Source organism: Octopus bimaculoides, chromosome 8 (assembly GCF_046866305.1).
Source record: "Octopus bimaculoides isolate indiv1 chromosome 8, ASM4686630v1, whole genome shotgun sequence".
Lineage (NCBI taxonomy): Eukaryota > Metazoa > Mollusca > Cephalopoda > Octopoda > Octopodidae > Octopus > Octopus bimaculoides.
This window is the reverse complement of record NC_142935.1, coordinates 61,555,358-61,574,160: the sequence shown is the minus strand read 5'-3', so window position 1 is coordinate 61,574,160 and position 18,803 is coordinate 61,555,358. Positions and strand designations below refer to the sequence as shown.

Here is an 18,803-nt window from a genome sequence, read left to right as displayed (position 1 = left end):
CTATCTGGCTGATTGGCAAAACCTCACTCAGTAATACCCTTGAACCACTAAAGCAGCAAGGTAACCTCTATGTGGTCCCTCAATTTGCTAGAAATAGCAGCCAATAATGATGTAGTCCTAGATCAGTGGTTCCCGACCTGTGGTCTGAAAAGGTAGTACTGGGGGTCTGTGAACTAAATTCAAAATTTCATATATACAAAAGCATAAGCATATTAATAGGGGTCTGTGGGAGAACTCATTTAAATAAAAGGGGTCCTTCATAGTGAAAAGGTTGGAAACCACTGTTCTAGATATATTAACCACAAAAGAAACCCTCCCCCCAGCTTGTTATGGCTGGTCTGGGGAAGAGAGTGAGTGAGTGTGTGTGTATGTCTGTGGAGAGAGTGAGTGTGTGTGTGGTTTAAACAATAACAACATTACTACTACTACTTTTCTATTGCTTGATTATTATTATATTTATAAACCATCATCAACTTCAGAATGTTGCCTTACCAAAGGTAACATACTGAAATGCAGCAAAGTCGATGATGGTTTATGTCAATAATAATTAGTCAATAGGAAAATTTGCGGAAGATTGTGATAAGCTTAGCTGTGACAAGGAAAGATAAATAATTTAAATTGTTTCTTTGTTACATAATGTACACTAACAGATAGTAACAGGGAGTATAACAAAGGATTGTTACATAGCGTATGTGCCATGCCTGCGTCGACACACACAACACTAGAATATTATAATTTATGAATGAACCGCAGGTGTGGCTGTGTGGTGAGAAGTTTGCTTCCCAACCACATGATTCCATGTTCAGTTCCACTGCATGACACCTTGGGCATGTCTTCTACTATAGTCTCAGGCCAACCAAAGCCTTGTGAGCGGATTTGGTTGACAGAAACTCAAAGAGACCTGTTGTCATGTGTGTGTGTATGTGTCTGTGTTTATTCCCCACCACTGCTTGACAACAGGTGTCGGTGTATTTATGTTCCTATAACCTAGCAGTTTGGCAAAACAAGCTGATAGAATAAGTACCAGGCTTTAAAAAAAAGGTAGGTCCAATGACTGAAACAAGTAAAAGATAAACAATAAGGTCCTCACATCAAAAAATAAACCTAGCTAAACTGTGAAGCAAGGAGGAGGTCTGCTACACGATCTTCGACATGCTAGAAATAGCAGCCAAATCTCCCTCAAATCACTCCCTCATATATATATATAGGCGCAAATACAATAGACATCACAATCCTATATGCGCAACAAAAATATGGGATGGTCACAAATGGAACGCCTCTAATGATGTCTGCACGGTTAGAAGTGTCCCTGATTCATATCTGATATCTTGCTTTTCATTGGAACACTGCTTTGAAAAGTGTAGTCAAATCGAAAACATATTTTAAAGCCTGCTATTTATTCTATCGATATCTTCTACCGAACGGCTAAGTTAAAGGAGACAAGTAGAAAGGCACAAACATGCATACATATACATACGTGCATGTACTGAGGAACAGGCGTGGTAAGACGTTTGCTTCCCAACCCCATGGTTCTTGATTCAGTCCAACTACGTGGCACCTTGGGCAAGTGTCTTCTACTATAGCCTCGGGCCGACTAAAGCCTTGCGAGTGGTTTTGGTACACGGAAACTGGCAGAAGCCTTTCGTGTGTTTTACACACAAACGCACGCACACACACACACACGTGTGTGTGCGTCTTTGTGTCTAAGTTTGTCTCCCACCACCGCTTCACAACGACTGTTGGTGTGCTTACGTTCCCGTTACTTAGCGGTTCGTCAAAACAGAACGTTAGAATAAGTACCAGGTTTTAAAAAAATAAGCACTGGGGTCGATTCGTTCGACTAAAATTCTTCAAGGCGTGTCCCAACATGGCCACAGACTAATAACTAAAACAAGTAAAAGATAAAAGAAACATATATCACGACGGGCTTCCACATAGTTTTCATCTACCAAATTCACTCACGAAGCACTGTTTGGCCCACGGTTATAAGAAGACACTTGCCCAAGGTGGCGCACAGTGGGACTGCACCCGAAGCCATGTGGTTGCAATCAGAGCTTGTTAACCACACCGGACTAACAGCGCCTACAAAAATATACGCATTTGAAATGTTGGCAGAGAAGATAAACCTCGAAGCTAGTTTTTATTTTATTTAATTATTTAGTGTTCATAATCGAAATCTATATTATGAGATGAGGGGGGGGGGTGAGATTAAACATAGTCAGAGATAATGACAACAATAAAGTGAGATTAATTAGTAACTAGCAACACGGCTGACTACAAACAACATCGGTTAGTTACTTGTTGTTAATATACACATAAACTGACACATCAACAACCGCTTGAGAATTGACGGTTGATGTCAAGTAAAAGGACCTACGTGTGTTACATGTGTATATGTGTGTGTGTGTCCGTGTTTATATAAGCACATAAACACATACATACATATGTGTGTGTGTGTATATATATTTTTATGAAACATCCATGTCTTGGGCCCTTGTGGCCAATAAAAGAAATCATTATTATTATAATTATTATTTTGCCGAGGTGGACTTTGTTTTTCATCCCTTTCGGGGTCGATAAATTGAGTACCAGTGAAATACTGGGGTCGATATAATCGACTAGTCCCCTCCCCTAAAATTTCAGGCCTTGTGTCTATAGTAGAAAGAATTATTATTATAATTACTATTAATCAACAGAAGTTAGAGTGACTCAAGGGTCGAGAGTATCACTTTTACAAGAAGAATGGTGATAGAGACTCCGAAAATTTCGGCCTATCAAGGCTAGCAGGCCAAAACTTCGAAATCACTATCACCACTCTTCTTGTACTGTCATCCGACAGTAAATCAAAATTCCATAAATACTTAATATTCAATTTTATTTATTCATTCCAATTATGAATGTTTAATAATTGAATGCTGTGAGTTAAAATCACCGCTTTTTTTTTCTTCAAATTTGTCTATTTATTAACGAGGTCTCATATAAAATAATTTTTTTGTTTTAATCTTGGAATTAAATGGTTTTGATTTACTGTCAGGTGACTTTTGGCCACCCCATATATATATGCTGGGTTGGCCAAAAGTATATATATTCTCTTTTACTTGTTTCAGTCTTTTGACTGTGGCCATGTTGGAGCACCGCCTTTAGTCGAACAAATCGACCCCAGGACTTATTCTTTGGAAGCCTAGTACTTATTCTATCGGTCTCTTTTGCCGAACCACTAAGTTACGGGGACATAAACACACCAGCATCGGTTGTCAAGCGATGTTGGGGGACAAACACAGACATACAAACACACACACACACACACACATATATATATACACATATACGACGGGCTTCTTTCAGTTTCCGTCTACCAAATCCACTCACAAGGCTTTGGTCGGCCCGAGGCTATAGTAGAAGGCACTTGCCCAAGATGCCACGCAGTGGGACTGAACCCGGGACCATGTGGTTGGTAAGCAAGCTACTTACCACACAGCCACTCCTACACATATATCATATATAAAAGTTATTAGTGAGGGGTTATCAATCAGGACAAAATACTTTATAAGCTCTCTGTTACTACACAAGGCTAACAATATTGTTTAGATTAGTTCAACACCATTCTATACTGTAAATGCAAGGTTACGTTCTAGCTGTACAGATTTTTAGACAGAGTGATTTACATGCCTCATCATATATACATATGTATACACACGCGCGTGCGTGTATGTATGTATGTGCAGGTGAGCGGACAAACGAAAGATGCGTTTAACACATTATTAAGGAGTTACGTATTATTTGAAACAGTTTGATTCGATCTCATGTACCTTAATGTTTCTTAGGCTTCTTAAAGAAACCCAGCTCGTAGGGCTCAGCAATAGATCATATGTATGTATGTGTGTGTGTGTGTGTGCGTTGTAGTATGTGACTGTACTGCGTCACATCAAACAGGCATTGGAGTAGAAGTTTTCCAGCTATAACCATCACGATTCTTATCACACATACATAATTCAAGGACAACATTGTCTTACCCCAAAAATATTTGCAAAAACTCCCGCCCTCTCCTTTATATTAATGAGACATCAAAATCAGAGTTAGCACCATCCATACACTTCTTTCTTCGTTATGTTATTTTATCTTTCAGCATGTCAGTAATGGCTTGCCTGGGGTTCCTGAAATTAATGTCCCCGATATATAATTTCCCCTCTGCATTTGCTTTTATTTATGTCGTTTGGTGAATGAACTGCCTTCATTTGTGTATGTTACTGCGGTATGTAGCGTAGGTTTGTCTGGGATTTCGGACAGAAAGATAATACACACACATGTATATATAGTACACATGAACCAAGGAGATGAGAGAGAACCCCTACTTGGTTACTCGAAACAGCAACCAGATCTCACTCAAATCGCACACTCTAGAGGAGAAGGGTATATCATATAATGTAGTTCTCGATACATCATATCCTTAAAAAAAAAAATCAACAAGACAACAACTGGAACACATTTGATTGTATATCTGTCGGATCAGTATTGGCCAAGGGTTAAACAGCACCACCATAAGACAAAAAATGAAACGAATGAGATGAGGTGGGATGGACTGGATGAGAAATCGCTTGCTTGTGTTGCTTATTATCCTAGCCCAACCCAGCCTCGCGCAATATTTCAACTAATAAATGGTCCGTCACCTAAACGGGTGACATTTTTGGATAGAGAGAACAGACGGAGAGGTAAAAACGAGCGTGATAGAAGAAAATTAAGATATATATACATCGTAGGGAAGCCGCGGCTAGCGGGACTTTCTGAATAGCACACCTAACGAAATTTACCTAGAATTTTTTTTAGTAGTGCAGCCCGCCTCATGTTGAGACATGTCTCACGCGGCCCGTTTCTCGAAAAAGGCTGCCCACACCTGATATATAACACTGAACGAAAGAAGGGCGTGCCTCTTGCTAGACATAGCAGCCAAACCTCCTTCCTATCAAATTGCCCTGGGACAATTTGAAAATTTATATAAGAAAAAACCGCATTTGGCAATGTTGAAATACAAATGATTTTTTAAAAAATTCATCTGAAGCAAAAAGAAAAATGATTCTATGCAAAATATCCCAAACATCATCTTGTTTAGACCCAATGAGAAAGATGTCACAGTATGTTGGTTTGCTTTCATGGGTTTCCATAGAAATAAAGAGACATTTAAATAAAGAGTCTATTGATTTAGCTATTATATATTTTAGGAATAATCTAGGAATCATAAATAACAAGCAGAGAAACAAAATGGACAAGCAGGTGTGTCCAAACTAGAATTTACTAAACAATTTTTTTTTCTCTGTATTTGTAGATGAAATATATTTCATTCAACTTTCTAGACAATGTAGCAATAGATATATGTTATATACGAAAAGACGGGATAGTCACAGCTGGAATGACTTTGATTACAGATAACTACTCAATCAGGGCTGATATAGGGGCGGGATAAAAAAAAAAAACAACACCAAAAGCCTCTTCGTGGGGCCGTTCGATCTACTAGAATTAGCGAACAATTCTACTCCCAAATCACACCCAATTTACCGTTTTAATAAACAGTGATAGAAAAATGAAGCTGCATATACTCTGCGTAGAAAGAAACAGAAACGTGATGGTCGCGGTTGGAATACATTTGATCAGAGTTGATCTAGGGCTTAAACATCATTAAACTAAACGAAAATAACAAGGTCAAAACAATTTGGGCCGCATTTGGCGTTTTTGTTTAATATTCCTAAGATCCTATTGGAACCAACGGATGTAATAACAAATTTAGAGAAATATATTGTATATTAATTCTTTAATTAAATTAATTAACCAAGTGATATTAAATGTAATATCGATCGTAAAGAACTACCGATGGAGCCTCAAGGTAGCTACTGGGAAACTATTAAAAATAGAAATAACAGCCAAATAACCCATATTTTACAAACCACACCTTACCAGTCTTTAAAAAAATGGAAAGATACATTTGATAATGTAATCTAGAAAGAAAGAAAGAAAAATTAAAAGACAGGATGATCACGGCTGGAAAGCGTTAAATCATAGGTTTGACCTAAAGAGATAAACAACAACAATCGATCGAATGACATTGTCCCAATCTCAGGGCTGGTATTATAGGTTTTCTCGATATATTGAGTTATTGTGTGTGTGTATGTGTTTAGAAAAAAAACCCTAAGAATCATAATAACAAACATAAGAAGCGAAAATATATAATTATATTAATAAATTAAGTGATATTTATTATGGAATCGATCGAATTATTATCAGAAAAGCGAAACGTCTGTTTTGATGTTTAGCCCCAGGTCAGTCGCGACACATTAGACAAATGCTATGATCAGAAAAAGTGTTTCACGATATGATCATCCCGTTGTGGTATTTTAAAATCTCTTTTTCTATTTTAGCTTTAGCCATCTAATAATATTAGATTATACCTTAGTCTGACATATTTTACCTGGACAGCGTACATAATTTTGAAGTAAATTAAAATACTATTCACAGCATATCGGGCAACCTGTTGGCTAGGTTTTCTGTTTTCAAAGAGACAGAGATGTGTGTGTGTATGTATGTGTGTGAGTGTGTGTATGCATGCATGTATGTGTATATGTTTTGGCGATGCAAACAGGGAAAAAGAACTCAAAACATGAGTATATATATGTATTTGTTGCTAATATATGACAAGTATCAGTGACTCAAGGGCCGAGAGTTTTGTGCTAGCTACCACACGAAACCGTACGCCCTTGAGTCACTTCGTTACTTCTATCAAACATTAAAAAAAAAAAAAAAATATATATATATATATATATATAGTTAAGGTACTACTAAAGCAGCACGGACCCGAACGCGCAGTCGCGCTAGCTAGTCTTGAGTGATCGATCCTAACCCTAACCCGCGTGTGCAAATGAATACGTGTTTAGGGTTAGGGTTAGGATTAGGATCGACCACTCACGACTAGCTAGCGCGGACGCGCGACCGCGCGTTCGGGACCGTGCTGCTTTAGTAGTACCTATAGTTAATACCTATAATACATATATACATAAATATTTACATCTATGACTGGCTCTCTTTCTATGTATATCACTTGCGTTGTGTGTGTGTATATAAATATATATATATATATATATATATATATATATATATATATATATATATATATATGTATATATATATATATATAATTAAGCAAGTGATACACAATATCGATCGAATGACATTAAAAAAAACCAAAACAATTTTGCCTGGTTATTTTTCAACCACAGATCGATCTTGATGGAACCGACATGGCTTTGAGGAAAAGCGTTCCGTTCCAACCTTAACCATCCCGTGTTATTTATGCACATATCGTGGCATTCGGACTACAAACTCATTTAATTTCAATTTCGCGTATCTTATTTTAATTTTTTAAATATATTTTTAGGTGAAATTCATGATGATCTGGCTGCTATTTCTTGCAGGTAAAGCTACCATGTAAAGAGAAACTTGTCTCGCTGGCTCCGATTCTGTTTGCCTTTAGGTTATCTTGTTTTTTTTTCTTTTTCACTTTTGAAATAAACAGAAACGCATGTATATATATATATATATATATATATATATATATATATAGTATTATCCCAAATATATATATATATAAATATATAGTATTATCCCTAATATATATATATATATAAATATATAGTATTATCCCTAATATTATTATTTATATATATATATATATATATAGTATTATCCCTAATATTATTTATTTATATATATATATATATATATATAGTATTATCCCTAATATTATTTATTTATATATATATATATATATATATATATATATATAGTATTATCCCTAATATTATTTATTTATATATATATATATATATATATAGTATTATCCCTAATATTATTATTTATATATATATATATATATATATATAGTATTATCCCTAATATTATTATTTATATATATATATATATATATATATATATATAGTATTATCCCTAATATTATTATTTATACATATATATATATATATATATATATATATATATAGTATTATCCCTAATATTATTATTTATATATATATATATATATATATAGTATTATCCCTAATATTATTATTTATATATATATATATATATATATATATATATATAGAGAGAGAGAGAGAGAGAGAGAGTATATACACACATATATATAGAGAGAGATACACTGTGTTTGAGGATATATATATATGTATAGAAAGGAGACAAATATACATACGTGTGTATATACATATACGGTACATTGACGACATATATATACACACACACATATATATATATACACATATATAGATAGATAGGGAGAGAGAGAGGGAGATACATTGGATTATATTGTAGGAGTACTAAGAGAAACTGAAACAATAAGCAACAGAAATACATTTTACATATATCTCTATTTTATGTACCTACACCCAACCAAATTTATAAATATAGATAACTAGATCGATACGTGTATATATAGGTATGTATGAATACACGATGAAATAGAGGACACCCTTACCGTTTCAAATATCTGGCTTCATCAGCCTGCATCTTGGAACATCCTATAAACTCCAAACTCCAGTCGCCAGCAGCAGCAAATCGTCCAAAATATTGCGAAGACAAAATTCCATGAAAATAAAAAACAAACACAAAAAGATACTAAACGTAGATTGGTTTCACTTTTCTTCTTCTTCGTTTTTGCAGCTGTTATTTGCTTTCGATACTATTTAAAATTTACACAAATAATAAATATAAATATATATTTACACAAAATATTGTGTCTATTTTTTTTCATGTACAAGAAAATACGAAAGTTATGCTAGAAGAAGCGGCATTTTAGACGTTATATCAACCTGAAGAGCTGATACGATAAAAATTACAAGGAGGAAGGGGTGGCTACGAAAAACGATCGGGATGCTTCGGATATTTCCGTCAAGTTAGTGTACTTTTGTACGCATGTGTGTGGGTGTGTGAGAGAGAGAAAGAGAGAGAGGGGGGTTAAATATTTGTGGAAGCTACAATTGTGTATGTAGATCGATAATCGGATGTTATCGGCTATTTTTTTGTCCATCTTGTAGAAGTGTCTTTTTTTGTGTTAGTGTTGATTTTATTATTTTACTATTAATAAATAAAGTATTTTTCTTTCTCATTAAACAGAAATGCATGTCAGCTGAAATAACGAATAAATTAATGTATACGAACGACAAAACCTAGCAACAACAAAAGGTATACGTATGTGTGAACGTGTATGTGTGCGCGAGCGCGCCTGTGTGGTCTGCATTCTTCCCCACATACAGACATATCTATATAGACAGAATTTTGTTAGCAAATGCATAATGGAAAATTTTGTCAGTAAATGCTTAAAGGAGAACTTGGATAAACTGGGATTTTCAGAAAGAGAAATCGACCGGCTAATTCGTACATTACAAGTGCAATCTGTAACTGGAACAGTGAAAATATGCAAGACTTTTCTCAAGTACCAAATGTGAATTTCTTTGTGTTAACTACATCCCAAAGATGGAACTTTTTATCTTCGTTGGAAACAGGCTTCCTTCTCAGTGGAAGATTTATAATAATTAAAAAATAGAAGAGACATATATACATACATTTCGCTTAGGCATTGTGAGGCTAATAACCTGGTGTAGAACTCAATATACGTATCAGGGGTTGTAAAAAATTAATTGCAATATATTGGTCCAATTAATAGATTGGAGTCGTACTGCCAATTAAATAATTGTTTGCTATCATATCAATTACTTGCAACATTGTCAGCGAAAATTTTTCAAATGGCTCATACTTCATTCGACATTGAATTGGCAAATATAGCATTCTATTATTATTATTATTATTTGAGGTATTGTGTTGACGCTTTGTTCTAATTGCTGAGAATGATTCACACATTTTGTCGTGCTTAGGAATTGACTATTGTGTATGTTGTCAAGTGTTGATGCTCGATTCACACTGCTGAGAATGATACACATCCTGTCCTATTTGGGAATTGGCTATTGTGTATATTGTCAAATAATCGCTGTCGAGTGATTCTTGGTTTTGACTGCCGAGAGGGATTCATACATTCTGTCTTCAAGTCATTAAATCTTAACTTTGCCTGCAACGCGGTTGTATCTTGAATTTTGCTCCAACAAATTAACCGTATCAGACTTTCATCAGTGGAGTGGCGAAATGTCTTCTATTTTAAACTATGGCGAAACATTTTTATATTTTAATCTAACCCATGCCGCGTGAAAACGATCAAATCATCAGAAAATATTTTAGCCAAACAGTGAACATGTATGGAAATGCAAGTGTGGAAAAAAGTTGACCCTGGATGGATAAATCCTATCAATCTGTAGTGAAACTACCTCCCGCCATTAGATACAAACTACTATCGCCATTACATACAATCTTCTCATTTAAATATAAATAAATGCGAGCGTAGTAGAGAACCCATACCTTGTCATCACGTGACTGATCATTATTCGAATCGGCAACTTCTTCGAACCTTTCCCGCCAGAACACAAACTGACCAATCACGGCCCCTAATAAGGTCACGTGATAGAGTAAAATTCTGAAGCCTTCGGGAGCCCATAGTTTGTTATAAATAGCTTTAACTCATACCCAATAATTGGTCTCGGTCCAGTTTCTCTTTGAGAACTGTTCCGTGTACCACACGACAGCAGCAGCAGCCAGCGACCACTTCAGCAGCTTCGTCCAGCCACGACGACCACCGCCGTCGCCACATCAGCAATACGAGTCTACGACTACTAACCAGCACCTACCAAGCAGCCTCTACGCTACCAGCGTCAACACGATTTACTATGTACACCACACCAAACTACCGCGGCACATCTCTCTCTTCGATTCTGTTAGGTGACTCAGCTTCACCACGGTAAATAAACAGACAAGAGTTCTTAAACAGACAAGAAATTCTCAGCCAGCGACGAACATCTGTATAACAAGAATCACGGCCCGGCATCGATGCCACGACATCACAGCTAGTGATCAGCACTGCCGCACTCAGCCTCTCCTCACTTTCACATACAGAACTTTTCCTATAGTGTACTAACGAACTGGTATAATTGATCACGTGTCATTTACTGACTCTTTCTATCTGCTGTAATAACTCACACATGTATCACTCACATACACACTTTTCTTTGTATGACGGTCTGTCTTTGATTATGTTATTATATGTCGCATTCACACTCTCACACAGACATACATCTTTAACACTACAATAAATATCTCTGTTATTCATCTAATACGGTTGTGGTCTTTCATTGCTGGTCATCTATGTTATCGTCGCATAACATATCATCTATATCATCATCGATATATAATTGTGTGTTCGACCGTGTGACACGTTTAAATAAAAGGAGTCCTCTGTTTTTCCATTCGTCACCACATCTCCTTTTTGAGTTCGCACGGTCGTCCCTTACAATTGGTGACCCCGACGTCGGTCGTCCCTTACAATTGGTGACCCCTGACGTTGATTCGTTCATACACCCCTTCTGATCTGTACAGCCAACGCGAGCCTGTTCACACAGTTCCCCTTACAACTGGTGACCCCCGACGTTGATTCGTTCATACAGCCCAACTTGAAATGTTCACATAACTTTCCAAAAATGGTGACTAAATGCCAGTAATAGACCAACCATTCTATAAGTCTTTTTCACTACAAAATTTTTTTTTTCCTTATTTCGTCTGTTTGCCTTCGACAAACCGACTGGTGCAAAGCTAAATAAAAGGAGTCCTCTGTTTTTCCATTCGTCACCATTTCTCCTTTTTGAGTTCGCACGGTCGTCCCTTACAATTGGTGACCCCGACGTCGGTCGTCCCTTACAAATCATAAAAACTAGCATCCAGAGTATTCTACTACACAGGCAACTGGACAACCGTCTTTATCGAGTTTTCTTCCACAAGGAAGTTGTTTGGCCAGTCGCTCGACCTTAAATGTTTATGGTTGGATTGAGTGGGTATGTATTGGATTAAAACCATTTTCCTTTACTGAAGACCCACTGAGTCGTAAGTACACAAACTTGGAAAGTATGACAAATGGACAAATGTAACCTTAAAGAAATACATGGAGAAACTTACTCAAGAAGCAGAAAAGAAAATATCTGATGAACTTCCAAGTAAATTTTCGTCAGTAATCGATGGTTGGACTAAAGGTTCGACGCATTTCATTGGACGCATCTTATTCGTGCAATTATCAAATGGTTATTGTACTGTTTTGCTGGCATTTTCGCCAATGGTAAGTGAAACATTATTCACTGCTTCTATAAATTCGACATAATTTTCGAATTTATAGAGTATGTGTTAAGTGTCTATAACAAAAATTCAGAAAATGTAGCTATTACCACAGATAATACTAAAGTGAACAAATCTGTAGCGAATTTGTGTAGAATACCATTGATTGGATGTGTCTCTCATAAATTCAATCTGTTTCTATTTATCTCGACAACCAGGAAGTTCTGCTTGATAAAATTTAATATGTTGATGGGGAAGCTAAAATCATTAAAACTTGCAGGTAAACTTCGGGGAAAACGCCTTTGCAACTTATACAAAGAAATAAAACTCGTTGGTCCAGTACTTATGACATGATTGAGAGGTACATCCAACTCAAGCCGTTTTTAGACTCTTTTCGAGGCGATTCAAAGCTGGTTGATTATCCGTTGACTCCACGCGATCATAATGATCTGCAGACTCTAAAAGACAATTTAGGAAAGTTACGCTCAGGTAGCACTCGCATTGCGAAGAACAGAAAAAGATTCAGGAGATGCTCGAATTCTTTTTGCATTTGACTGGAAGAGGGGTACGCTTGGGTCTGCTATAAAAGCTTGTATGGGGTGGGGCTGTGAGGAAGATTACAAACTCAAGGGCTGCCCCGGGGGTACACAAGTTGCTTCAACACACGCTGCTTCAATATTGATATATATATATAGGTAGATAGATAGATAGATAGAGATATATACTGTGAAATGGAATTACATTGAACACCTGGGTAACTTTGAACAAATTATAATATTTTGTTTCTTCTTATTGCTTGTTACTAAAATTCTTTACAGAATTGTTTAAATGTGTTGTTAAACTTTAGAATTATATTTCTATGATGGTATAATTTCAATACATAAAGTAAAATTTGTAAATATATCTTTGATTATCCATTCAAAGAAAGAATTTGTCAACTTCTTCAAATTCCAGCAAAACAAACTTTTTTTGCAAGATATGAATACTTTTGTTATTAGTTAAAGCACTTCTTGCATAAAAGACACAAGCTTTTGTTAAAATAGGATGTTAATATAACTAGTCAAATGACTGAAAAGAATAAAAGAATAAGTCACGGGAAGGACCGAAGCAGCACTGGAACATTCATCAGAAACAAAAGGAAAAATAAAGCCAATAATTTTGAACACCTTTAGTAGAATATAAACGGAACGCTGAACTCCAGACTAAACAACTTAAACATTTATTCAGTTGGTAAATATGTACATCATTAGTTCTTCTTGTTACAGCTTCTGTGTGTATGAGCATAGTTGTTGGGACGTTGTTCTGTTCTTGTTGTGAGCGAGCTGTCTTGTGTAAGTCCGAAAGATGTAGAGACAGCTTAAACACACGTCCATGCTCAATCGCTGGCCAGCGAGAAATAGAATGAATTGAGCGGGAAACGTTTGCTTGTTTAATTCTACGCATGCGTAAGACTACACATGCGCAGGCATTACTACAGAGCTCCCTCGCCAGAGCGGAAACGCACGATAAATGAAATCTGTTAGAATGCCTGAGGCAGGATGGCCACTGAAAAACCACCCACAAGATGTGGTACAAACACACACAAAGAAAATTCAAAGAAATGAAATGTACACTTGTGAAATACATGCATGCAACGTACAAATGAAAGAAAAACATGCAATATGGGCAGTAAGTGCCACCTAGTAAAAAAAAAAACAAATGAGACAATGAGAAAACAAATCGTGATGACAACTGTCCAGGAAACTGGAATCACGGAATGTGAAAGTCTGAGTGTTTGTTTTTTACTGAAAGGAAAGAAAATCTATGAGTGCACAAGTGTGTGTGTGAGAAAAAAAACACAGAACATAGTAAAAGTGTCTAGAGACAAAAAATCCAGTTCGTATAAGAGTTACACATGGTGTGTCCCTGGTGGTGGGGCCATTGGCGCACGACATTGTGGTAGACAGTACATTGATGTTCTGTATGTGTGGTGGTAATGAGTCAGTTGAAACTTGGCGACGTCGGGGGGGAATGCTTGTAGTTGGTAGTAGTAATTGTTGTCGTCACGGTGGTAATCTTGGTTGGCGTACGGCGCTGGTGGCGAAAAGACTGTTTGGTGATGAGTGTTTGAAGAGGTACGCTTTTACAGAACGATCGACAGACAAATCTCTGTACGGCCATTAGCGAAAACCTCGAAGAAAAATTTTCTTAACCCAAGATGAAAAAACGACCGTGCGAACTCAAAAAGGAGAAATGGTGACGAATGGAAAAACAGAGGACTCCTTTTATTTAAACGTGTCACACGGTCGAAACCAAAACATATATCAAAGATGATATACAAGTAATTACGTTATACTACGAACATTAGTGAATTCGTAAATACCAGTAATGAGACGATAGAAAAGACAACCGTATGAAATGAATAACAAGAGTTAATGTGTGGCATAAAAAATGTATGTGTATGTGAGAGTGTGAAATGCGACATATAAGAACATAATAAAAAACAGGCCGTCTATATGTGTGTGAGATATCACAGCAGTTAAAAAGTCAGTACACGAGAGTTTTATACCAAGTTTTTTTTTGAGTACACAATTGGAAAGTCGCAGGCTGCAATTCCTGTCTGTTTATCGTGAGTGGAAAATATCCACTCCAACAGAGGCGAGAAAAAAAACCGCGCTTGTTGAGTCGTGTTGACTATGGTTGGAGATGTTGGTAATGTGTAGTTCAGTCTCCATGGCCGTATTTGTTCTTTAGTCGAGGTTCACCAGTTATAAGTTGGTAGTCCAGAGTCCATGCTGCGTTTTTTCTTCGTCGGGGGTCACCACTTTAGTAGAAAGTGGGTTATACATCTTTAGATTGTATACCTGACTTTCTACTATAAACTTAGAATATATAACGGAACGCTGAACTCCAGACTAAACAACTTAAACAACACTTTATTTAGGTGGTAAACATATAAACACATCTTTAGTTCTTGGTGTGAGCGAGCTGTCGAGTGTAAGTCCGAAAGATGTAGAGACAGCTTTAAACACACGTCCATGCTCAATCGCTGGCCAGCGAGAAAGAGAATGAATTGAGCGGGAAACGCTTGCTTGTTTAATTCTACGCATGCGCAGGCGTTACTACACACCTTTCAGGGTTCAATTGGTAAAAACCTAGCAATATATAGACATTGTTATTCTGTCTCTCTTTTGTAGCGACTCACAGATGAAGCTGATATAAACAATGGATTATAGCACTAGAGACAATCGTTCGCAGGTCTTGGCTGTCAAATGTCATCGTTCAGTGGGAATATTCTTGTCACTGGATATACATCTGGATTGGTGGGTTTATATAACTAACATATTGCACAATCACTACCATCGTTCGAAGGTATAAAATGTGTTTCTGCGGGCGAGTATTGTGAATGAGATCAGACTGTCATTTCACTCCATACAAGAATGTTGAAAGCAGCTACCAAATTTCTAAGCTAGGATTCGAAGCCTATTGTTTTTGTCTTTTGCACTAGGAAATTTATGACAATGAGCGGATTCCTTAATCTTTCTCGATGCATTCATCAGTCAAAGCTGATTAGAGAGGAGAAATCCTTTGTTTTGCTTGGCTTAATTTAGTTACAAAGAATATGAATATGAAATGCCAAATCGTTTTCTCTCTCTTCAAGTCGACCGGTCTCTAGACAGACAGCTGCTTTCTCATAATGCTGATCAGTGCGCGAAAGTACATATATAACCCTCTCTATTTATATAGACAGTGTTAGTTACTCTGCCTCTCACTTGTAGTGACTCACAGATGAAGCTGATATACACAATGGATTATAGCACTATATATATATATATATATATATATATATATATATATATATATATATATATATATGAGTTCAGGATTCCCGTGAATCAGGTACGTATATAGAAAAGCACAAAGTTCGGGTCAAAGAAATAGCAATCATATACAAAACAAAATTAGAGAAACTTATATGTACATACCGAAGTACAAACTGATTAAAATTCCAATTGCATATACGATCATAAGCGCCCGACTGAATATACCATGAATCTCAAGGCTGTACCTAGGAACACATACTGCACTTTTAGTGCTGCGCTCAATAGATTCCAGATCCAAGCTAATTGCAGCTTCCGAGTAAGGTGATTAATAAATAAATAACAGATGGAAATTGGTTCATTCATTTCAGCTGTGTTAAACGAGTTTTTTTTCTTAATTGATGAATAGAGTTATTACATCATGCGACACTACACACACACATTAAATTATTTAGAAGATATACTAACCTCTTAAAAGGATGTATAATAGGAGGCAAGGTTCTCGATATCGGCTAAATATCACCTTCTCTCATTAATTTCTTGTTCTTCATGCTGTTTAAGTCTCCAGCAGGTGAGGAAAAAAGTCTTAGGCAAAACACAGGTTCTCAATCAGTTTTATTTACAATATATACAGGGGTGAAGTGCGTTGCTCTCTGCAGCCATCTCAAGTGGTGTGAGTTCGTCGTTACGCGGACCCATTGCCTCAGGAGATACGACAAGCGGAGTAGCCTAGAGAACCAGCCAGCAAAGTGTGTTTTGCAAGTGCTCGCGGTGAAAAGAGATAGAATCTGATTGCTGGGCCCTTTTATCCAGTTTGCCATCACGAGCCTCGTTGTTATCTTGCGCATGGCAAATGGATACAGGAGAGGTCTCGCTCCAGTCCCGGAGATGGCAATAACTGCTGCGAGATCTCATCCAATATGGCGCTGACTGCTTGTGCTGCTACAGATGATTACATCCAAGAAAATACTCATTCTATACGTTATATCTTTGGGAAATAAAAATTTCCCTAAATCAAAAGGTATATATTAAGTATATAATCCGTATTAAATTAAGAGGAGAAAATAGAGAGTTAGTGGTTAATAATTCTTTATTATTAATAAATTGATAATCATTTCTTCCTACAGCTGTTTCCTTTTATCCTCATTGAATTAATTACAAATTTGTGCATTAAATTTGTATTTATAAGTTATTACCAAAATATCAACAGGGAAAAGTTAGACATTGAAAAATTACGTATCTGTTCATTCCAGCAGTAATCTTTCGGTTACCAAATAAAGTATGTTTTTTTACACAACTCTTTTTACTACAAAAACAACTACGAAAACCAGGTTGGGTCGCACAATTTTGAGGTCTTTAGCTAAGGGAGGCAACTCTGCATGAGTACTCTTTGTCTAAGAGCATAATGAGAAAATGTTTAAAATACATGGAGTTTTACCAGGGAATGAAACTTCGAAGATATACCGTCAATTTTATTAGTATATTTAGTAGATAATATATGGAATTGATTTTTATTTTTGTATGTCCACACACAAAAATATAAAAATAAAACAATTCCATATATATCACTTGTTAAGGTTATCTCTACAGATTTTCTATAGAAATTAGAGCCAGTACTGATTTGTTACGATGTTTTGTATCCGAATACGTCTTATATAAGCAACAAGGCAATTGAAGATGGGGAAAATGTGTAATGGATGTATATGCCATACTTGAGGAATTCTTGCTCTTTCATCAGCACCACATCCAACCCCTTAACCATTTACGAACTCATTGCTTAAATAGCCACTAAATATAATGGTATAACTTTATTAACCAATTCCTGTCACTTTAGCATTTTAAACACATTCCTGAAAGCTGGTACGTACATATTAATTACTTTTAGGGTCACTGTATCCATCTATCTATATGTGCACACATAAACACTTCTTACATATATGCTTTCTATTTTCCTTGTATATAATAATATTAATATATGCTGAGTACAAAGTCTATGGGCAACGGGAATCCACTACAACATTGAATGACTAAAATTTGTTTGCAAGGTCTAGAATATCAATTGTAGTGCTATGTGCACCTAGTTACACCTTTGATAGACGGTAGTCATTACGCAATATGCCAATTATATCAGCTCACTGATGTGACGATGTGTAGAAACAATTGTAATGATATGGAATAACGACTGTCTTATATAGTAATCCCTCGACTATCGCGGGTGTTACGTTCTAAAGCTCACCAGCGATAGGTGAAAATCCGCGAAGTAGAAACAGTACTGTACTGTATATTTAAAAAAAAAAAAAATTTTATAACTTGTATATATTTATTTTATTATAAATGCAAAACAACACCACGAAGGAATCGACGTAAGTTTAAATAGTAAACAGCGATGGGTAAACCGCGATATGGCGAGAGATTACTGTGTACTACTGACGAAAAGCAAGGATTGAAATATCTACAAAAATGCACCCTTCCCTCGGGATTTGTTTTCTCATAATTTTCAGAAACGGGTATTTCTTTTCAGATGTTGTAGATTAAGATTAAATCGGAATTTAATAACTTCCTCGTCTCTCCTTGTTTGTCCCCTCTATGTTTAGCCTCCTGTGGGCAATAAAGAAATATCTAAAAAAAAAAAAACAGTAGAAAATAAACTGGTAGGTGCGCGTACATGAATACTGACACACACAAAAGTTTCGTTAGCTATTTTATACAGTTTCTGAGCTCCTTTAATATGTTAGGTTCCTT

At 36.2% G+C, this 18,803-nt stretch overlaps 1 protein-coding gene across 2 annotated transcripts in view; it reads right to left on the bottom strand.

Moving 5' to 3' along the window:
- The window catches only part of LOC106876140 (kinesin-associated protein 3), a 100,164-nt gene extending 89,738 nt beyond the window's left edge, over positions 1-10,426 (bottom strand). For both annotated transcript variants that reach the window (XM_089356577.1, XM_089356575.1), the window contains exon 1: positions 8,534-10,426. In XM_089356577.1, the coding sequence (XP_089212703.1) occupies positions 8,534-8,565 (32 nt within the window). In that variant the 5' untranslated portion in view covers positions 8,566-10,426. The remainder of the gene's footprint in view (positions 1-8,533) is intronic.
- Positions 10,427-18,803: the final 8,377 nt, after the last annotated feature.